At 41.6% G+C, this 23,314-nt stretch overlaps 2 protein-coding genes across 4 annotated transcripts in view; one reads left to right on the forward strand and one right to left on the reverse strand.

Moving 5' to 3' along the window:
• LOC126293703 (vacuolar protein sorting-associated protein 37A) overlaps positions 1-17,131 on the reverse strand; it is an 83,528-nt gene extending 66,397 nt beyond the window's left edge. For both annotated transcript variants that reach the window (XM_049987011.1, XM_049987012.1), the window contains exons 1-2: positions 16,940-17,131; positions 9,222-9,411 (exon numbers count right to left, since the gene is read on the reverse strand). In XM_049987011.1, the coding sequence (XP_049842968.1) occupies positions 9,222-9,411; positions 16,940-17,028 (279 nt within the window). In that variant the 5' untranslated portion in view covers positions 17,029-17,131. The remainder of the gene's footprint in view (positions 1-9,221; positions 9,412-16,939) is intronic.
• A 68-nt stretch (positions 17,132-17,199) lies between these two features.
• LOC126293701 (splicing factor 3A subunit 1) overlaps positions 17,200-23,314 on the forward strand; it is a 79,259-nt gene continuing 73,144 nt past the window's right edge. Inside the window, exons 1-2 of one of the 2 annotated variants that reach the window (XM_049987007.1) lie at positions 17,200-17,545; positions 17,635-17,799. In XM_049987007.1, the coding sequence (XP_049842964.1) occupies positions 17,407-17,545; positions 17,635-17,799 (304 nt within the window). In that variant the 5' untranslated portion in view covers positions 17,200-17,406. The remainder of the gene's footprint in view (positions 17,546-17,634; positions 17,800-23,314) is intronic. The other variant, XM_049987008.1, reaches the window with a different exon arrangement.

Consider the following 23,314-nt stretch of genomic DNA (forward strand, 5'->3'; position numbering starts at 1 on the left):
GATGTACCACGCTTCATTGCGGGTCATCCGCCCTGATGCCACCTACTCCGACCAAGGGCCCTCCCCACGGGTGCCACCCAGCCTCAGCAATGACCACCTGGCAGGATGGCCATTGCCGGGAGTCCCAATGCCCCAAGGAGACAGGCATCTACTCCTTGGCATACGTGGGGAGTTAACGACGCTGGTATCAGCAGAGCGATCCCTGTGTAGTCAGGGGGCTACAACCAACAGGGTACATGGCGGCCCCACCACAACGGACTGGCTACCGTGCTGGATTTCAGGTGATGTAGTCCAATATCGTCATTGGCGCAATCATTGGCGCATAAAGCGACACATCATAGCAGACTGCAATAAACTGTACCCAAGAACAAATCAACGCCCAAGAGATGGTAAGTGAGTGGGACTGCTAAGCGATGACGACAAACCTGGCTAGAGATGGTAATGCATGATGGACACATCGCTCCTTGTAAGGCGCCCTTCCCCAATCGGCTCGCTCTTCGGAAAATTTAGAAGGATGGAGGTCAAACCCGTTAGGGGACCATCTCACAAGGCCAAACGTTTGAGACTCCTTTTAGTCGCCTCTTACGACAGGCAGGAATACCGTGGGCCTATTCTTACCCCCGAACCCACAGGGGGTGCGGATGATGGAAGACGTACCTCTGCCGACTAGGAGGAACTCATGGTACCAACACGACGGATGTCCGGGCCTCAGTGCACGAAGTACTACCGCACGTCTTCACAAATTGTTTCCAAATCGTCAGATCAGATGCAGAGGACCTGTACTTTCACCAGCCCATTACCCCCTCCTGAGGGTTTGATGCCTCTAGAAAATTTACTTTGGGAAAATCTAAAAGACACCATCTACATCTGTCGATATGCAAAGACATATTACTGCAGCATGCTCGGATGTCTCTGCTGCAATGCTAGCTCATTAATCTTCTCGAATGGCGCGGCATAACTCCACAATGGTGGCCGAAAGTTGCACTGCATTTTCTGGTTTTCCGTGGTACATCTTATCTTGAAGGAACCCCCAAAGGAAGAAGTCACACGTGTCAATGTCCGGGCTGTGGGGCGACCACGTTCCTCCTCCTGCATAATGTTCTGGAAATCTGTTTGACAACACCCTAAGGTCAAGTCTTTCGTGTAGGAAATCGAGCACGGCGTCGGCAGTATGGGGGTATGCTCTGTCCACCGTGAAGCGTTGTGTCCGCAATGGAAGACGTGAGGCCACGAGTTGAGGAAACAACTTGTTTCGCAGCACACGTAAATAGCGTTCACCGGTTGCAGTAGAGTCGAAGCAGAATGAACCGACGATTCCACAGCTCGACATCGTGACCCACACGCACACTTTCTCCCTGTAGGTGTGTTTTGTGTGGATTATTCGTGTAATTTCAGATGCCCAGAATCAAACGCTCTCTTTGTTCGTGACACCGTTCGAGTAAAAATAAGCTTCATCAGAAAACCGTGTGTTGTGTAGCACTCCCTCTCGGTCTCGACTGCCAACCTTGCAAACTGCAGCCTCCTCTGCTTATCTCTCACAGCAAGCTTATGCGCCGCAGCCATCTTGTTTGGATACCAGTGAAGGTCGGCTTAAATAACTTTTTTTGTACAGATCATTGTGAAATTCGCAACTCAGCACTGGCTCTTCTTGTCGATTTACTCGGACTACGAGTCAAAGCCACTTGAACTGCTTCAATGTTTTGGGTGAATGTACGGTATGTGCATGAGCCTGCTGACATCCCAAAACAGATCCAGTACCTTAAAATTTTTCATATAATCTGTGCCAAAATGAGCACGAATTGTTGTCTGTGGCAATGTAACACTGTTCATCACCGTGAACAGTAACACAATCTTTGTCTTTTGTACGACGGGCAATCGTCTTTTGTCCACCATAGCGGCAAACTGAAATGGCGGATCCACAACAGAAGCGATGAACTTGCAACGACATCTGTCGTAATTTCCATGAACTGCATGAAGTTGATTGCACAATTTGAAAGCAGTGAAAAATAGATGGGAAAGACAATAAACCATGTAGAAAATTAAAACGGAGTGGAGCAAAGAGCAGTCACAGTGAAGAAATGCCGAGATGGAAGAAATTAACGTAAATTAAGATGAGATGGGTGTCGAGTTTCCTACATCTTTCATTGTCTTTCCCGTCTATTTTGCACCGCCTCTCCCACCCCTGTTACGTACAATGAACTTAGCTTTTCACTCTTATTAACTCATGCATGATGTTTAAGCAGTAATCTCTGTCTCCACATTATCCTGTTTTTCACCTTTAACCTCTCGGGCTTTCAAATCTCATCCGATGCAGTCCCCAACAATCAGTCTTTCCTTCTCATTCTGTCCGATAAGTCTTCTCTGACCCACGGTTCCAAGTGACTTTCTCGAAATCTACCCCTTTTTCCTAGACCTTACCAGTCCTTTTCCTTCGCCCCTATTCCTTCCCCTTCGATCCTTCTGCCTAAAGAAGGAGCCACTGGCTCTGAAAGCTTCCCAGTTGCAACTGCCTTTTATTTGTTTGTTCTGCCTCAACTTGGTGAGTAGACTTTTTATCTATACAATTACACTTACTTATATATTAAAAATAAAGATTCCAAGACTTACCAAGCGGGAAACCGCCGGTAGATAGGCACAATAAATAAAACACACAAACACACACACAGAATTTCTAGCTTTCGCAACCGACGGTTGCTTCTTCAGGAAAGAGGGAAGGACGAAAGGATGTGGGTTTTAAGGGAAAGGGTAAGGAGTCATTCCAATCCCAGGAGCGAAAAGACTTCCCCTAGGGGGAAGACAAATATGTCTGCTTGTGTCTGTATATGTATGGATGGATTTGTGTGTGTGTGCGCGAGTATATACCTATCCTTTTTTCCCCCTACGGTAAGTTTTTCCGCTCCCGGGATTCGAATGACTCCTTACCCTCTCCCTTAAAACCCACATCCTTTCGTCTTTCCCTCTCCTTCCCTCTTTCCTGTAGAAGCAACCGTCAGTTGCAAAAGCTAGAAATTCTGTGTGTGTGTGTGTGTGTGTGTGTGTGTGTGTGTGTGTGTGTGTGTGTGTGTGTTTCATTTATAGTGCCTATCTACCGGGGCTTTCCCGCTTGGTAAGTCTTGGAATCTTTGTTTTTAATATATTTTTCCCATGTGGAAGTTTATTTCTATTTTATTTACATTACACATATGAATTAGGTACCAAGAAACATGCTTGTATTGAAACTCAACTCTGTGTCAAAATTGCAAAGCAATCAGTCAAGAACTTTTGGAGATTAACAATTTTGAACAAATGAACATTTACATTTTTATAACTTTTCCAGTGGGTATATAAAAACATGTGAGTATTCAAATGCGATGTTGTGCCAAAATTTCAAAGTAATTCATGAAGATAATTCAGAGATTTGTGATTTTAGAGAAAAACAAACATCTTTGTATTTACATAGAAACTGCAAATGTTCCTGATCGCGAATCTCTGGAAGTTTTTGAGTGAATGCTTTGAAATTTTGACAATGTTGCATTGGAACATGTGTGCTTTCATATACACATTTCTTTAAATATATGTAATAAGTAATTTTTATTAATAAGTAATAAGTAATTTTTATTAATTTAATAATAGTGAAACTTGTTACAAAAAATTTTAAAAAGGTGGAAACAGGTATCTAAGAACATGCCTGTATTAGCATGCAACATTGCAATATTGTGTCAAAATTTCGAAGCAATCAGTGGAGAACTTTCGGAGATACAAAATTTCGAACAAACGAACGTTTACATTTTTATTTATATAGATTTCTATTGCATCCACAGTTGCGAAACAGAGTTATGACAAATAATTGAATCACTGCTCAAGACCTATGTTTCTGACATAAAAAAGGAGAATTTTGCAATCACATTGCAAAATTCAAAATTATGGAATTTTATAGAAAGTTGTTACCCCATTGCTCCAGTAAAGTGCAGCAGTTACAAAAGATGGCAATAGTCATCGGGAAAGCTTGTGGTGCATTCAAATTTTATACACATTACTATTACAGCAGCACAACTACGCTTCGAAACGAGGTTTCGAAAACACACACTGGTAACGAACGGCAGTGTTAGCTGATAGTGCACAGTTCATTGCAACGAGATACCTCGGAGGGCCGCCTGATAGTGAGGGCAAAATGTTAACAAACTGATAACTCAACCATTTGCAACTGCTACAGGGTCCGATATCTGGGAACAAAGTAAATTGCTTAAATGTGAGCAGCACCTTGAAGATTATGGTTTTTGTGAGATGTGTGTCTTTCATAATGAAACAAGATTTCTGTGAATGGTACACTGAACAGAAACAATGTGCATGTCTAGGACACAAATATCCCAAAATCAAAACTCTACCATCTGGTGAGCAAGATGTATGAGACAGGCGAAATACCCTCAGACTACAAAAAAAGTATAATAATTCCAATCCCAAAGAAAGCAGGTGTTATCAGATGTGAAAATTACCGAACTATCAGCCTAATAAGTCATGGCTGCAAAATACTAACACCAATTCTTTACAGACGAATGGAAAAACTAGTAGAAGCCGGCCTCGGGGAAGATCAGTTTGGATTCTGTAGAAATATCGGAACACGTTACGCAATACTGACCCTACGACTTATCTTAGAAGCTAGATTAAGGAAAGGTAAACCTACATTTCCAGCATTTGTAGACTTAGAGAAAGATTTTGACAATATTGACTAGAATACTCTCTTTCAAATTCTCATGGTGGCAGGGGTAAAATACAGGGAGCGAAAAGCTATTTACAATTTGTACAGAAACCAGATGGCAGGCAAGGGGCACGAAAGGGAAGCAGCAGTTGGGAAGGGAGTGGGAGAGGGTTGTAGCCTCTCCCCGATGCAATTCAATCTGTATACTGAGCAAGTAGTCAAGGAAACAAAAGAAAAATTTGGAGTAGGTATTAAAATCCATGGAGAAGAAATAAAAACTTTGAGGTTCGCCGATGACATTGTAATTCTGTCAGAGACTGCAAAGGACTTGGAAGAGCAGTTGAACGGAATGGACAGTGTCTTGAAAGGAGGATATAAGATGAATATCAACACAAGCAACACAAGGATAATGGAATGTAGTCGAATGAAGTCAGGTGATGCTGAGGGAATTAGATTAGGAAATGAGTCACTTAAAGCAGTAAAGGAGTTTTGCTATTTTTTTCTGGGGAGCAAAATAACTGATGATGGTCGAAGTAGAGAGGATATAAAATGTAGACTCGCAATGGCAAGGAAAGCATTTCTGAAGAAGATACATTTGTTAACATCGAGTATAGATTTAAGTGTCAGGAAGTAGTTTCTGAAAGTATTTGTATGGAGTGTAGCCATGTATGGAAGTGAAACATGGACGATAAATAGTTTGGACAAGAAGAGAATAGAGGCTTTCGAAATGTGGTGCTACAGAAGAATGATGAAGATTAGATGGGTAGATCACACAACTAATGAGGAAGTATTGAATAGGATTGGGGAGAAGAGAAGTGTGTGGCACAACTTGACTAGAAGAAGGGATCAGTTGGTAGGACATGTTCTGAGGCATCAAGGGATCACCAATTTAGTGTTGGAAGGCAGCGTGGAGGGTAAAAATCGTAGAGGGAGACCAAGAGATGAATACACTAAGCAGATTCAGAATGATGTAAGCTGCAGTAGGTACTGGGAGATGAAGAAGCTTGCACAGGATAGAGTAGCATGGAGAGCTGCATTAATCCAGTCTCAGGACTGAAGACCACCACAACAACAACATGCAATATACATATGACCTACAAGAAGTTAGTGTTGTGTAATCTCACAGTTTAAAGTTCACAAATCCTGTAGGGCTACATTGGCATTAGACTGTTAAGGGACATGAGCAGCTGCAGCAGAACAGTGCACATTTCATGTAGCAACAATGTCGTGTTCCATCCCACTTCCAACACTGGATCTGTAAAATCTTAAAAAATATAATACTAAGGTTATAGTGGGAACAATAGATATAAATTTCTTTTACAAACACTACAGTAACCCAACTCAGCCCCAGTCTGCTTTCTCACGAGGTGTTTTGTAAAAGATCAGGTGTGTACTAACTTTACTGTACTGACTGCAACAAGAGCTTTTCTTCAAACACCTAACTTAGACAGTGGCGCAAATTTTGTTACACATTTGTATCTCACGAATCGACGAGCAGGGAGGGTAGTGGGGGTCATAACATACTGATCGTCTAGAGTTTGTCAGTGACGTCAAGTACAGTGATATGGAGGCTGAGAAAGAATGGACTGTCATGACAACAGGAGACGTGGGCATTAGTGAACTGTTTAAATAAGAACAGAAGTTCAGAAAATATATGGCTATCAGCCGCCCATAATTTGTTTATTGTAGATCTATAATTCAACCATTGTGTGGCTATTATGCATGCAGCAAGAAGCAATGAAACTTCCTGGCACATTAAAACCGTGTGCCGGACCGAGACTTGAACTCGGGACCTTTGCCTTTCGCGGGCAAGTGCTCTACCATCTGAGCTACGGAAGCACGACTCACGCCCAGTCCTCACAGCTCTACTTCTGCCAGTATCTCGTCTCCTACCTTCCAAACTTTACAGAAGCTCTCCTGCAAACCTTGCAGAACTAGCACTCCTGAAAGAAAGTCTATTGCGGAGACATGGCTTAGCCACAGCCTGGGGGAGGTTTCCAGAATGAGATTTTCATTCTGCAGCAGAGTGTGTGCTGATATGAAACTTCCTGGCACATTAAAACAGTGTGCCGGACCGAGACTCAGTCTCAGAACCTTTGCCTTTCGCGGGCAACTCTGCTTGCCCGCAAAAGACAAAGGCCCCGACTTTGAGTCTCGGTCAGGCACACGGTTTTAATCTGCCAGGAAGTTTCATATCAGCACACACACTGCTGCAGAGTGAAAATCTCATTCTAGTAAAAAGCAATGGTCGAAATCTAGATCTGCAATGAACAGAGTAATAGTAACTGATAGCCATACATTTTCTCAATTTTAAAGTTGGCACACTCTAATGACAGTGTATTACTGGCTGGTGGAGGAGTGACAATGGGTAAGGTGAGGTAGGTTGGGAAAGACAAATGCATGCTGTCGGCCCAGAGGCTAAGTAAAAAGAGAGAGAGAGAGAGAGAGAGAGAGAGAGAGAGAGAGAGAGAGAGAGACTGACTCACACCCTGCCACATCCTCTGGCATCATCCTTGACATCTCTGCCGAGTCCCCTATCTGTTGCTGACGACACCATTCGCAAAGCGTGGGCTGTCAGCAATCCTAACTGCTGCTAATCACTTCTAGCCTGAAATACAGGTTGGCTCCGATGACATTTAGGCCCTAGAAAGTGTACAGAGTACGGATATTTCTATTGAACATGAAAGAAAATGTTCAGTTGTCAATAACTTCCCAATAATTTACTCCAGTTGGTCACTCTGAAGGCGTGGTGACCTATACAATTGCAAAATTTTAGAATATAACACAAACGTAAAACTGCAGTACATTCGTAAAAACTAAATTACCACTAATCTGTATTGCAGATGTCAGAACAACACCCGCACGTTTCCTGCAAATTAGAAATCTGATTATCTGACATTAAGCAAAGGCAATATGAATGATGGCATATTAGAACAAGAGTGTAATAATGTGATCAATAACAATAGTGAAACTGGAAGTAGTAAACAACACAGTACTACCATCAGTTTTCCCATCTCCACGACAACTATTCGTTCACTTCATATGACCACTATGGTGACCACACTATTGGGGTCGACAGAAGCGTCCGATCCCATGCGTCGGCTTTGACCCGTAACATAAGGGTGTTGTCGTGTGCGACATCATGACGGCGCGGAGTTTGGCTTGTGAGTGTGGCGTGTTTGTAGATGTCATCGTGTTGTAGTTTGTTGTGCTCTCTGGTGGTATGTTCAGGGTCTTCGTTTGTGTGGTGTAATGGGCTCAGTTTGCTTTTGCTCCTTATCAAGAATTGTTCGAGTGTCGGCTGTGTTTGTAGTGGAATTCGTTTCAGTGAGTTAACGATTTTGTGTGAAGGTTAACTTAGTGTTGTTCGCTGTACGTCGTGTGGCAATTTTAGTAAAATTAATCGGTTGTTGTTTTTGTTCAGGAATGGATATGATGGATAAAATTAACAGTGTGCAGGTCAAGAGAAGTGTTCGATCAGAATGTATGGCTGTGTATGTTGGTATTGGTATAGGGAGATGTTTTTGAGCTATATAGGCCAAGGGAAGGGTTTGATCGTAATTTATGGTATCGGAAGCTGCTGTTGAGCTATACAGGTCAAAGGAAGTATCCGATTCCGGATGATATTGTGTTTAGTGGTATTTGGGGAGTTTTGTGATGTCTGTTTTTTTCGTCATTTTGTGTGGTTTTGTATGGGGGTGGATGTCTAAATTTGTGTATATTTAGTTTGCCCCCACCCAAAGACACCCAATTTTCCGCACTTGTCCCGTTAGTGTCATTGGGCTTTTTGTGGAAAGTGTGTGTGCTTGTTTTTCAATGTATTTTCGTCCTCTTAATGTGTACGTAACGACTTGATATGTGCCATATTGGAATCATGGTTTATGGTCGTTTCCGCCATATTTGTGATGCCATGGATCGAAGCACACGGGTGGGATCAGATGCTTCTGTATTTCTCAATATTGTGTAGTCACACACATGTTATCAAAGTATCAAGACCCCTGCAGCTGTGTGGTGTTTTGCACAGGGATGTTATTGTAATGAAACTGTTGAAAGATATTAAAATCTTCAAAATATCAGACCACAGTGGGAAAAATACCGATTTCCAGAATGTTCGTAAATATAATTACATACTACACTATATATACTAAAAGAGACAGATTACTGTTACAACACATTCATTGACTTTGTCAGCGACCTAAGCCTATACCTTGATCCACACTACACATCAGTCTGTGCCAACAACCCATATTCCATAAAACTAGTGTCAACAGTGAACTCATCGGTCAAAGCACGGCAGCTCTATCCCAAACTTCACTACAACCTTGAAATCTGTTGAGAAGACTGGCAAGACAGCAGCAAAATACATAACATTTCTCCAACGAAATCTGTTTATAAATTGGTGATATAGCGACACAGTCACTTAGCAGCCTTCCACTGGCAATAGGCTGCGTTGTTCGATCATCAAGAGTACAGAGAGGTCATCAGTTATGGTGAACTCGTCATTTATTAATTACTTACATTCATTTCAGTCAGGAGATTAACTTACACTTATAAGACCCGGGGCACCGACAACTTCTCCAGTCTCGTTGACCCAAAGGTGACTGACAGCGGGCACGACACGGAGAATGGGTTTCTCCAAGGGAAACTCTGGTCCTAATATCACGTGCAGGGCCATCTGGTGGTCTCCTGAGACAAAGTCCACACGATATTCCACATCGGCGTGCACTTCTGTTACACTGAAAAACAGAAGGTCAAATATAAACTAGATGTCTCTCCACATGGGGCTTTTTGTTCCTACCACCAATTTTTAAATCTTCTCCACTGCGACTAACATCGACAATCTCTCAATTTCCTAAACTTTCCCCTCTTTTTGTAATACGAAATGCATGCAGAATTATTAGGCCTCAACCATGACACAAGTAGATACACTCAGCGTTGTGCTGAGTACATGTCACCACAAATGTCATTCAAATTTTATTTGCAACCGAAATTTGGACAAACTGGACAAACTGGCTGTGAAAGCGACTTAACTGAAAGTAACAACTGTTCATTTCCCATGATACTAACTGTACATATACATCAGTGGACTCAAATGTGGCAAAAAGTATTGCACCTGTGGAACAACATTGTGTGACAACAAATCTTGTGGAGGGAAACGTGTAACCTGATTATATCTGGAGGACACTGATAGTACATTATGGGGACAAAATGCTCTTTACGAGAGGTGTTATCAGTTTGCAGCTAGAGAACAGTGAGGGTAAACTCTTGTAGCTGCTATCAATACGAATGAAAATCAAGTATGTTCAACAGGTTGCCGATATGAACTATCACGTAACATAACTGGTAAAAATATATTAAAAACAAAGATTCCAAGACTTACCAAGTGGGAAAGCGCCGGTAGACAGGCACAATAAAATAACACACACACACACACACACACACACACACACACACAGAATTTCCATCCATACATATGCAGGCACAAGCAGACATGACAAATATGTCATATGGATGGATTTTTGTGTGTGTGTGTGTGTGTGTGTGTGTGTGTGTGTGTGTGTGTGTGTGTGTGTGTGTGTGTGCGCGTGTGGGCGCGCACGCGCGCGAGTATATACCTATCCTTTTTTCCCCCTAAGGTAAGTCTTTCCGCTCCCAGGATTGGAATGACTCCTTACCCTCTCCCTTAAAACCCACATCCTTTCGTCTTTCTCTCTCCTTCCCTCATTCCTGAAGAAGCAACCGTTGGTTGCGAATGCTAGAAATTTTGTGTGTGTGTTTGTGTGTTATTTCATTGTGCCTGTCTACCGGCACTTTTCCGCTTGGTAAGTCTTGGAGACTTTGTTTTTAATGTATTTTTCCCATGTGGAAGTTTCTTTCTATTTTATTTACAACATAACTGGTAAGTGAGATATGACACTGTACGTGAAAATCAATGACAGCAATGTGGAGATGACTATGTGCATGCTGCTACTCTTCCACAAATTGTGTGCAATTTGATGCCATGCCTATCATATTAAATTACAGGTTCACACACAATATAATATATTCCTGGAGGGGGGGGGGGGGGCACGAAACGGAAATGAGTGTGAATATCAGAAATGATTCATGAACAGATAACACACATTTAGTATACTGCCTAATTTTCAATATACGAGGTGCTATCCAAAATTTTCAGGACTGGTGCTGCCATCTGTTGAAAACCTTAACTCTGGACTAACGGTGCCATCACCCTCGAGGTAGTTCCCATCCACATGTACGCACCTGACCCAGCGCTTCTGCCACGGGTGAAACGTTTTCGGCAAATCCTGAGGGTGTTTATCACCACCAGTGATGCTATTACGGACACACAACACCGTGATTCCAATACAATTTTTTTTTTCTTTCAAAGGAGTGTACATTATGGAATATAAAACATTAATTCAATGATAATCAGTATTTCCAGAGTGTCTATAATTACAAATATCAACCCGTAACACCCTCTCCACCCTGGTCAACTTCTAGAGGAATGGCCAGTAGAACGGGACGCGAGATTATGGATCCTTCTGAAGTTCGTATTTTCCCCATCTCTTCCTTCATGAAGATGATCTATCCACGCCTTCCTCCACATGTGTCGTGGACGAATACCCTCTTGTAGAAGAACGACATCACCCAGCTGGAGTCTTGCTGAACCTGGCCTTGGTTGATGAGTCTCGTGGAAATTTTTGAACAGGATCAGATATTCTTTCTTCCACCTGTTCCAGAAGTATTCTACCATCTTCTGCAGCCGTTGAAATTCCTTGGACAAGTCCTTTCTAACTGGTGATTCTGGACCAGTAGGTAGTGTTGTGAGTCGATCACCTACAAGGAAATGTGCGGGTGTCACTGGCTCAGATTCCTCTCCCCCCTTGCATAATTGGTCTAGAGTTTAGTGCTGCTTCTATGCTGACCAGGATTGTGTTGAGACCTTCGTCCAACTGTGACTGTCCTAAAACGTTTCTCAGGCAGCATTTGACAGATCCCACGATCCGTTCCCAGAATCCTCCCCACCAAGGCGCGTGTGGGGCGATGAATTTCTAAGTGATGGCTTGCTGGGCGAGGTACTTATGCGCCTTGCTTGCCACGAGAGCCTGCCAGAGCTCCTTCAGCTCTAAGTGTGTGGCACGGAAGGTAGTAGCATTATCAGTGTAAATTGTGCTGGGCACTCCTCATCTTCAGACAAACCTTTGTAGGACTTGAAGAAATCTGTCAGTTGACATATCTGAGCTTAGTTCCAGGTGTATGGCTCGTGTTGTTGCGTATGTGAATAGAGCAATATACGCTTTCTTCGTAATATGTTCTTGTCTGACATATAATGGACCAGCAAAGTCAATACCTGTTATTGTAAATGGTTTCAGTGGTGAAACTCGTTCACTTGGTAATGGAGCCTCAGTTTGTTGAACAACGTGAGCTTTCACCATCTTACACAGTAGGCAACGGTGTAGAACATGTTTCATTGCCCGTCGAGTTCTAAGGATCCAGAATTCTGTTCTCAGTTCAGATAACACTATGTTTACTCCAAGGTGATGCAAACGAATGTGAATCTGCTGGATCAGTAAACGTGTGAAATGATGATGTCCATCAAGAAGAATCGGGTGGCGTTGATCTCTGGTTAATTCTGCAAACTGCAGGCATCCACCGAGACGAATAAGACCATTATCCAAGAATGGGTTGTAGTGAGCTATCTGAGAATTACATGGTAGAGGCATGTTGTTGTATAGTGCATGCAGTTTGAGAGCAAAATGTTGCTGTTGAACAACTTGAATCCAGTAAGCGCGTGCTTCGCCCAAATCTGATGCTGTTAGTTCTCCAGATGTTCTGTTTTCTTTCAATAAGTGCCGTTTAAAGTGAAGTACCCATCCTGTAACTCTTAACAGCTTGAAGTAGCTACTGTACCATGTAGCTGTTAAAATACGAATCGTCGTTTGCACCATGAGGACTTGGTCTGTTAATTTCTTCTTTTCTGGCAAGGAGTGCTCTTCCGTCTGTAAAATACAACAATCTATTTGAATCCTCTCTAGAGTGTCGAACCGACGGCCTTTCAACTTGAGTATCAGTTTTGGGAATAGTGGGAAGTCGCAAGATGCCAAATCTGACGAGTACAGTGGGTAGGGTACAATGGCCAACTTTTTTTTTTTTTAATTTTTTGGACATGTGACAGGGTGCATTGTCGTGATGCAGCAGCCAGTTCCCTTGACGCCAAAGTTCCAGCCGTCATCACTGCACGTTTTCACGGAGCATCGCAAAATGTCACAGTAGTAAGGGGAATTCATTGTTTGGTTGAGTGGGTCGAATTCTTTGTGCACAATTCCCTTGGCATCAAAGAAAACGATGATCATGTTCCTCACTTTGCTCTTCACCTGTCTCACTTTTTTGGGTCTTGGAGAGCCCGGGTTCTTCCACTGGGAGGATTGTTGCTTTTTCTCTGGGTCATAACCATAAATCCAGCTCTTGTCACTGGTGATAACCTGTGACAAGACGGTTGGATCATCAGATGCAGTCTGACGAAGGTCCGTGGACACTGCAACATGCTGTGCCTTCTGTTCAGCATTCAAGATCCTTGGCACAAATTTTGCAGTGACACGGTGCCTGAACAGTTCATCAGTCAACATTTGTTGACATGTCCCATAACCAATACCCACTTCATCCGCAAGGACTCGAATGGTTTGACGCCGATCCGCACGAACCAATTGCTGATGTTTGGCAACTATGTCTGGCATTGTGCGGCTCACGGGCCTTCCAGTGTGAGCATCGTCTTCGACGTCTCCACAGCCAGCCATGAACTGAGCATGCCACTCAAACGCATGCATACTGCTCAAGCTCTGTCCCCCAAACACTTCTTGAATCACTGAAAGGGTCTCCGTAGCACTTTTCCCGAGATTCGCACAAAATTTGATACACACTCGCCGTTCTGCTTGCAAATGCATCATAAAATCACAACACACCAAATACAAAGTGGTATGGAATCTTCCAATCCATACGTGGCATACAGCAAACCAGTGCTTAAGAGTCTTGATTGCAAGTTTATTTTTTTATTTTTCAACGAGACGTTTCGCCTTATTTAGGCATCTTCAGGTTATCTTTTCCAAATGGACACGAGAGGCAGTAAGATCTGCATAACGCGTTCCCGTTCACAGGAGTGAGTAACCGAGTAAGATGGGGGCTCAGGTAGTTACGCTGATCTTGCTGCCTCTTGCGTCCATTTAGGAAAGATAACCTGAAGATGTCTAAATAAGGCAAAATGTCATATAAAGATGTGAAACAATTACTAACAAAGAGATAGAGGGGCTGGCCAGTACTTACCTCAGCTCAGTACAGCCGATAGAAACACAAAAAACAACTGGAAATTTAAGTTCCTAGCTTTCGGAATAAATGTTCCTTCATCAGGGAGGAGAGAGGGGAAAGAAAGGAAAGAAGGGAAAGTGGATTTAGTTACTCACAACCCAGGTTATGAAGCAACAGGGAAAGGAAAACAGGGAGGGTAGCAAGGATGGAGGCATGGTTGTCAGAGGGAAGCCAAAGATATTCTACTGTAGGTACTGTGCCAGCTTCAAACCAAAGAGGATGCATACAGAAGTCCTTCTCCAAAACCCAAGCCACCTTCCTGGATGTTGACCTTCATCTTGTTGAAGCTCACATCCACACCTCTGTCCAAATCAAACCCACCAACAAACAACAGTACCTTCCCTTTGATAGCTGCCATCCATTCCACATCAAACGCTCCCTTCCTTACAGCCTAGGTATTCATGGCAAACATATCTGCTCCAGTAACGAATCCCTCAACAATTACACCAATAACCTGACCAGTGATTTCCTCTCCCGCAACTATCCTGCAGACCTTGTCCACAAACAGATCTCCCGAGCAATACATTCCTCCCCGTCGAACAACAATATTCCTACCCTCAGACCACACAGAAGCATCCCCCTTGTCACCCAATATTATCCTGGCCTCGAATACATCAATAAATTACTCCGCCAGGGATATGACTTTCTCAAGGCAACCCCTGAAATGAGATCATCCCTTGACAAAATTCTCCCCACACCACCCAGAGTTGCCTTTCGTCGTCCCCCTAACCTCCGTAACATCCTTGTTAAACCCTACAATATTCCCAGACTACCTTCTCTACCCAGTGGTTCCTACCCCTGTAACCGACCCCGCTGCAAAACCTGCCCCATGCATCCCCCCACAACCACCTACTCCAGCCCCGCTACTGGTAAAACACACACAATTCAAGGCAGGGCCACGTGTGAAACTACACGTGTCATTTATCAGCTGACATGCCTGCACTGCACAGCCTTTTACATTGGTATGACAACAACTAAACTGGCTGAGCGCATGAACGGACACAGACGAACTGTCCGCCTAGGAGATGTCCAATACCCAGTAGCGGACCATGCCCTCCAGCATAATTCTAGGGACCTACGAACCTGCTACACCGTATGTGCCATTTGGCTTCTCCCACCCAACACCAGTCCCTCTGAACTGCGGAGATGAGAACTTGCACTCCAGCACATCCTTTCATCCCACCATCCCCCTGGACGGAACCTACGTTAAACAACCTCACTCCCATTTACTTTTCAGTCTTCTCCTCTTTCCCTTTCCTCTTTAGCCATTCATGCATCTTTTCATCCTACATCTTTATACTATACACCTCTTTACTTCTGTATGCATCCTCTTTGGTTTGAAGCTGGCACAGTACCTACAGTAGAATATCTTTGGCTTCCCTCTGACAACCATGCCTCCATCCTTGCTACCCTCCCTGTTTTCCTTTCCCTGTTGCTTCATAACCTGGGTTGTGAGTAACTAAATCCACTTTCCCTTCTTTCCCCTCTCTCCTCCCTGATGAAGACGAAGGAACATTTATTCCGAAAGCTAGTAACTTAAATTTCCAGTTGTTTTTTGTGTTTCTATCGGCTGTACTGAGCTGAGGTAAGTACTGGCCAGCCCCTCTATCTCTTTGCGTATAAGGCAAAAGGCATTGTTGAAAAATAAAAAAATTGAATTGCAACCAAGGCTATTTTTAACCAATACTAGTATGGAAATAACTGTGGACACGCGAAACGTCCTCCCAACTCAATGCCACTCCACACACTGACTCTTCTGATATGCAACTCTGGCCACCTAGCGGTGCAAAGATATACTAGTCCTACTTTCTAGATGGCAGCACCAGCCCTGAAAATTTTGGATTCCAACTCATAATTCCAATGATTAAAACATGTTTGTGAAGGTGTACCATTACTTTCATACATTCTCCAGAAAGATGCAGGACTTAGTTCTAGAGACAAGTAATGAAGGTTCCAAGCAGTTCTCCCTTTTCATATTAAATGCCATTTGCCCAAATACTTACTATTGTGCAGCAGCACAATTCTCAATCACAACATGTCTTTAAGCTTGATTTGAAAGGAATTATGTACTCTTCGCCACAATATGCAATGGCCTAGATGGTAGTACTCTGTCTTGTGGTTTCTTACAGATGTTTACACTGTAGCTTACATCTAAGGATTTCTGTTGTAAAACCACTCAGTTCTGCTTTCCTTGCAAACAAATACGAGGTGTCATGTATGGGTGAATTACTAAGAGCACTTAATATTAAACGTCATCCTACATTGTCCGGAATCTTTCATCAATACTTGAGCTGTCATTACTAACTGAACAAGTAACTCCTAAGTTCTCTCTGTGACTTTAAGGATGCCGAAAATTAGTGTGCATCATTGGATCTAAATGCAAGCTTTATTATTGCCGGACGAGAAGTTGCACCAACGTGTAAATCACATGTTACTAAAAATACCCAATTCTTTTAGATCCTTTGTACAGTTACATATTATGAAGATGTCAAGAGCATGGTAAGGTTCGTGTCCATTGCTGTCACCAAATTCGCAAGGCAAGCAAATGATGGATGAATGCTGAAGTCTTTACTTAATTAGGTCAATACTAAAAAATATAACAAATGTGTATACACTGACAAGTGAGAGAGAATATGTACCATTAGCTACGAAGCAAATCACAAATCGAGCCACAGTGACTGACACGAGATGGTGGTGTTACAACAGATTCAGATTAAAATATTTCATTAGTGACTAGCGTAAATCGTTCTCTCTTCATTGGATGAAGTTTCGCAAGGCTGAATTGTCAGACATCGAGAAAGAAACTAACACTATAGTACGTGCAATCAGCTGAATATGATGCAGTTTTCTCTGTAATGAACTTAATGTTTGTTGTGAATCCTTTGAAATAAAGTGAGAACTTACTTAGCGTTGAAGATTTTCAGTGTGTCAATTTGCCTCTTTCGCTTTAAAGAGGCATTATCTGAATCTGCGCCGTATAACCTGGATATCATTTAAATGCCTTCGTAAATAAACATGCACAGTTTGCTACTCGGCACTCGCCTTGCAGCGCTAAGGCAAAGGTACAAACAGCTAAACGTCAACAGCTGCTGCAGCGCAATAGCATCTATGACTTAGAAACAAATAACATTTCTTACAATATCTGAAGAAAATATTTCATTTACTTTCTATAAGTATACAGCAGAAGTAATTGATCACTAATATCTAGGGTGGTCGAGTACAAAGCTAATATATTGTGTACCTCCGGCCTAAGATTAAGCAAATCTATGTAGGTGCACAATCTTTGGCTCACCGTGTTAGTGTATTGTTTTGTGTCGACTGGAGGAGACGTATGTATGAAATAGTGAAGTAGTTATAGTTAAATCTGAAAAATGCCGTCGATAGACGTGTTAGCCCCTCCTCCGCCACCTCCACCGCCGCCACCGGCCCCGGAGGTGCAACAAGAAACTGATACAACTCCATCAACACAACCAATCGTTGGGATTATTTATCCACCTCCAGAGGTGAGAAGTATCCTTTCATGGCGGAAATTGATCGTTTTGTTACAGGTTTTTGGCATAATGATTCAGGTTCGAGTTTTCCTTAATATTATTTTCCAGATATTGTTGACAAAACTGCTAGTTTTGTTGCCAGAAACGGACCAGAATTCGAAGCTAGAATTAGGCAAAATGAGATTGGAAACCCCAAGTTTAACTTTCTAAACTTTGGAGATCCATATCATGCATACTACCAGCATAAGGTCAAAGATTTCAGAGAAGGTAGAGGTAAGTCACTGTGGAAACATTAATTTGTAAATTAACGTTGCTTAGGTATTGTAGTCAGTCCATGTGAAATTTAACCGCTAGTCTGTTACTTGGCAACGCAGATTGATAAAATTTCTGCACTGGCAGTATAGTTTTTTTACATGGAAAAACCCTAAACCAACTTTTTTTCGTAAAATCGTGTGATTTTTGACACGTTTTGAAACCCTAAAACATACGCATCACTTCTTTAACTATTTGACTTTCAGGCTTCAAATTTGTCTTGTTTATTCAGTTTCTTTTGAAGCTGTTAAAAAGCATGCTACTTAACTCTATATAAAATGCAGAATTTTCTCGAACATTTTTTTTTTTAAGTTTTCAGAAATCGGAATTATTCATTGTTCTAAAAAATGCTGTGTTAGTATTTGGTATTCCAGTGGGAACACATCAAAATGAATTTTATTTTGTTGGTTAGTCAGCATCCAGTGTTTAGTTTCTTTGGACGTGTTCCTAGGTTGTTATGAAAAACTAAAATGATGACAAGCAAATAACATTGTCCAATCATTGTTATATTTGATTTAGGAACCAGGTATTTATTAGATTGTGGTATGGTAGGCTATAATTTAAATTTTATTTTCCTAACTGGTTTTCCCAGCAAAACTGTGAAAATATTTTAATACCGGTTTCAAAAACGATTCATAATGTATCGTATCAGAATATTTTAATATACATCATAGTTTAACAGAATGGACAGTATCTTGAAAGGAGGATATAAGATGAACATCAATAAAAGCAAAACGAGGATAATGGAATGTAGTCAAATTAAATCGGGTGATGCTGCCTGAATTAGATTAGGAAATGAGACACTTAAAGTAATAAAGGAGATTTGCTATTTGTGGAGCAAAATAACTGATGATGGTCGAAGTAGAGTGGATATAAAATGTAGATTGGCAATGGCAAGGAAAGCGTTTCTGAAGAAGATAAATTTGTTAACATCGAGTATAGATTTAAGTGTCAGTAAGTCGTTTCTGAAAGTATTTGTATAGAAGTTAAACATGGACGATAAATAGTTTGGACAAGAAGAGAGTAGAAGCTTTCGAAATGTGGTGCTACAGAAGAATGCTGAATATTAGATGGGTAGATCATATAACTAGTGAGGAAGTATTAAATAAAAGTGGGGAGAAGGGAGTTTGTGGCACAACTTGACGAGAAGAAGGGATCGGTTGGTAGGGCATGTTCTGAGGCATCAAGGGATCTCAAATTTAGCATTGGAGGGCAGCGTGGAGGGTAAAAATCGTAGAGGGAGACCAAGAGATGAGTACACCAAACAGATTAAGAAGGATGTAGGTTGCAGTAGTTTCTGGGAGATGAAGCAGCCTGCACAGTATAGAGTAGCACGGAGAGCTGTATCAAAACCAGACTCTGAACTGAAGACCACAACAACTACAACAAAATCATAGTAACACGCAGTTAATAATAAAGTCTACATATAATTTACTTAACTGCACTCCGCATTTTACATGCACTCCGTCTTCAGGCTACAAGTGGACCATCCGACTGCCGTGTCATCCTCAGATGAGGATACGGGTTGGAGGGGTGTGTGGTCAGAACACTGATCTCCCAGTCGTTATGATGGCTTTCTTTTACCGGAGCCACTACTATTCGGTCGAGTAGCTCGTCAATTGGCATCACAAGGCTAAGTGCACCCCGAAAAATGGCAACAGCGCATGGTGGCTTAATGGCCACCCATCCAAGTGCCTGCCACACCCAACAGTGCTTAACTTTGGTGATCTCACGTGAACCGGTGTAGCCTCTGCGGCAAGGTTGTTGCCTTTATTTTACAGATACACCAGTATTAATTTATGCTACTTAAATATTGGTGAAGCTGCTTCTATTTAAGATTTGTGTTATTTCACTGCCTTGTAATGAGAAACGTCTTACTTATCTACAACTAGAGAAACTTCATGGTGATCCATTTTCAATTTTATTAGTGTCTAAAGTTATATATCGCAATACATATTGAATGAAACAGTGGAACCTCCAGGTACCAAAAGCCATAAATCAGGAAAAGATAGATTGCTTCTTCTGTAAAGACAGCATGCCTAAGTTGCAGATAGGCACAATTAAGACACTTACCCATAACCGTTTGGTCACAACCTTCTAAAAAACAGAGGGAAAAACACACAAACTTCATTCACACAAGGAAGCACATCTCACGCACATGTGACTGCCAACTCCGGCAACTCAGGCCAGAGTTGATGGTCACGTGTGCATGAGGTGTTCTTGCATGTGGGAATGAATGGTGTGTATTCCTCTTTCTGACAAAGGCTGTGGCCAAAAGCATATGTTGAGATTTTTTATTTCCAATTGTACGTATCTGCAGCATAATGTGTCGTCTTCACAATGAGTTGTAATGTACCTTTTTCTACATTGTTAATATATTAATTTACACAACTTATTCTTCTTTGTATTACAACACATCCATTTACAACATAATATTTGAGGTTTTACACATCTTCAGCTGACAGTCCCGGTGTTATTTCAGTGGCAGTTGTGGTGGTGTTGTAGACAGGTTGTGAATGTTTCACAAAATTCAGGTTTATGTGCTACCAGGAGCTGAAAAGGGAGAAGAAAACATTCACAAAATTGTGGTTTGGAAACAAAAATGAATCTGTCATTTAATTAATACAGTATACAGGAAGTCATTTATGAAAGTATTTCTATGAAGTGTAGCCATGTATGGAAGTGAAATATGGACGATAAATAGTTTGGACAAGAAGAGAATAGAAGCTTTCGGAATGTGGTGCTACAGAAGAATGCTGAAGATTAAATGGGTAGATCACATAACTAATGAGGAAGTATTGAATAGGATTGGGGAGAAGAGAAGTTTGTGACACAACTTGACCAGAAGAAGGGATCGGTTGGTAGGACATGTTCTGAGGCATCAAGGGATCACCAATTTAGTATTGGAGGGCAGCATGGAAGGTAAAAATCGTAGAGGGAGACCAAGAGATGAATACACTAAACAGATTCAGAAGGATGTAGGTTGCAGTGGGTACCGGGAGATGAAGCAGCTTGCACAGGATAGAGTAGCATGGAGAGCTGCATCAAACCAGTCTCAGGACTGAAGACCACAACAACAACAACAATGTATATTAGACTCTGGTGCAGAGTCCCTGCAACTGCTATGACTTCATAAATTTGTTTGTCACATTCCTTTCTTCTGCCAAATGCTCATCATTTGTCACAGAAGGCTGTTGGGATATTTGCTGTACCCAAGGTAACCAATTGGAAGTGCATTAGTACTTGGTTATTTTTAGGATTTTGCAAACTAGCTATGATTTTGAGCTTTCTTACTGTGCCTCGACAAAAACTCTTTGCCTGTGTAAGCAGCACAAAAATTCCATTCTGCCTCAGTTCCTTCTAAATCGTATGCACTGTGGCATAAGCTAGAAAGTTTTTTCCGATTTTTATGTTGTGCTGCTGGGCCGTTGCTGAAGTAGTAAATTATTTTTCAGTTGGGAAGTAGTTTATTACTTTGGTTAGATAGTGTACAGTAATTTCATATTCTGGTTAGGGTTTAACATCTTATCAGTTAGAGATCATTAGAGGCAGAGGTGAAGCTAGTGTTAAGATTTGAATGGGGAAGGAATGTGGCGATGTCCATTCGTAGGAACCATGTCGGATGTAGGGAAATCACAGAAAACCTAAATTGAGATGGTTGTACACAGTTTTGAACAGTCTTCCTCCCAAATGCGAGTCTAGTGTGCTGACGACTGCTTTTATGAACCAGTCTGTAAACCGTATACAGTTGTGGCACAATGGACAAAGCAGATTGTAGTAAAATAAAATTATTTCCATGTGCTTCCATAGGAGCACCATTAAGAAATTTGGCTACATTGTGATATTAAAACCCCCACCCCTGAAATTACGGTTGTGGTGAATGACTGATCCATAGAGAGGACTGGGATGTAGGTTAGGCCAAAAGATGATAATTTGGCTATGAGTGATTGAGAGATTTACCTGCAATTTGTAATGTGTATACATTTATGTCATGCTTAAATGCCACTTAACGCATTTCTCGTAACAAAAACAAAAATGGCAAAGTAAATTCAGAAAATGTGTATTAGGGAATGGACAGGTCCCCAACAAGTGTTATGATGAATATTAGGTACATTGTATGTAATGTACAAAAACTGCAAGAGGGATCCACTACAGAACTTCTTCCAGTTTGGCTAGAAATATGGCACACACTCATTAACGGATAGTGTGAGACTGACATTTTGAAATATTACTTATTTAAAATTATTTTGGTTGGGAGATATTTAGCATTTTATTAATATGGTAAAATAACACAAATTGTTAAACTGAATAAAATGGTGCAAATTTCAGGTGTGTAAGTCAAATAGTTCTTGAAATGTTACCATTTTACAAATTCAAAATGTGACAAAAATCAGAGTTTTGGAAACTTTCGTGTATTATGTTTCAGTTAAAGTGCACTTGCGACATCAGCGGTTTTCTTGCAACGTGTAGGTGTTGGTAACAGGTGAAATGAAGGTGCTAATTGTGATTCAGATGATGATAGCCAATCATTACATTGTGTATCATTTCTTTCAGTTTGTAAATAAAGTTAGCTTATATTTTGTTTCTGTTGTGATGATAGAGATGCTGATATGCAATGATATCGTCTTTAATTTCTTTCATTTTGTAGATAAAGTTTGCTGATGTTTCTTTGTCTCGCAGGAATATAAAATTCATATTGCATGTAGTTTGTGGTGTGCTATTAGGGTTCAGATTAGCAAAAACTTTTTAGATAATATATTCTGTGATTTATTCGGGTATCCTGTTAGTGTGGAGTAGTTAATGGTAATCTCTGTATACAATTTCTCTCTGCACAGAAGATGCTGGTTATTAGATTTTTGAGGATGTGGTTATACGGGAAGCTAACAGCACAGCTTAAATTGCAATGATTTATTAATGAACTGGAACAAAGCACAATGTCATTGGGTATCTGCATCTTTAAATTGAGTATTGGCTCGGCACATGATATTCTTAATTTGTATCCTGCTTGGTACTCTCCTGTCTGTGTTGTTGTTGTTTTTATTATTATTTTGAAAGCAATTGTAACAACAGATTTGGAGCTTTTGAAAGAACAAACTTCTTTGTTCAGCACATCATTTGTGACAGTTTGAAATTACCAGAACGAGATTTTCACTCTGCAGTGGAGTGTACGCCGATATGAATCTTTCTGGCAGATTAAAACTGTGTGCCTGTCTGAGACTTGAACTCGGGACCTTTGCCTTTCGCTGGCAAGTGCTCTACCAACTGAGCTACCGAAGCACGACTCACGCTCGGTCTCACAGCTTTACTTCTGCCAGTAACTCGTCTTGCCTGCGAAAGGCAAAGGTCCCGAGTTCGAATCTCGGTCGGGCACACAGTTTTATCTGCCAGGAAGCTTCATATCGGCGCACACTCTGCTGCAGAGTGAAAATCTCATTCTGGAAACATCCCCCAGGCTGTGGCTAAGCCATGTCTCCGC

Source organism: Schistocerca gregaria, chromosome 10, assembly GCF_023897955.1.
Source record: "Schistocerca gregaria isolate iqSchGreg1 chromosome 10, iqSchGreg1.2, whole genome shotgun sequence".
Taxonomy (NCBI): Eukaryota; Metazoa; Arthropoda; class Insecta; order Orthoptera; family Acrididae; genus Schistocerca; species Schistocerca gregaria.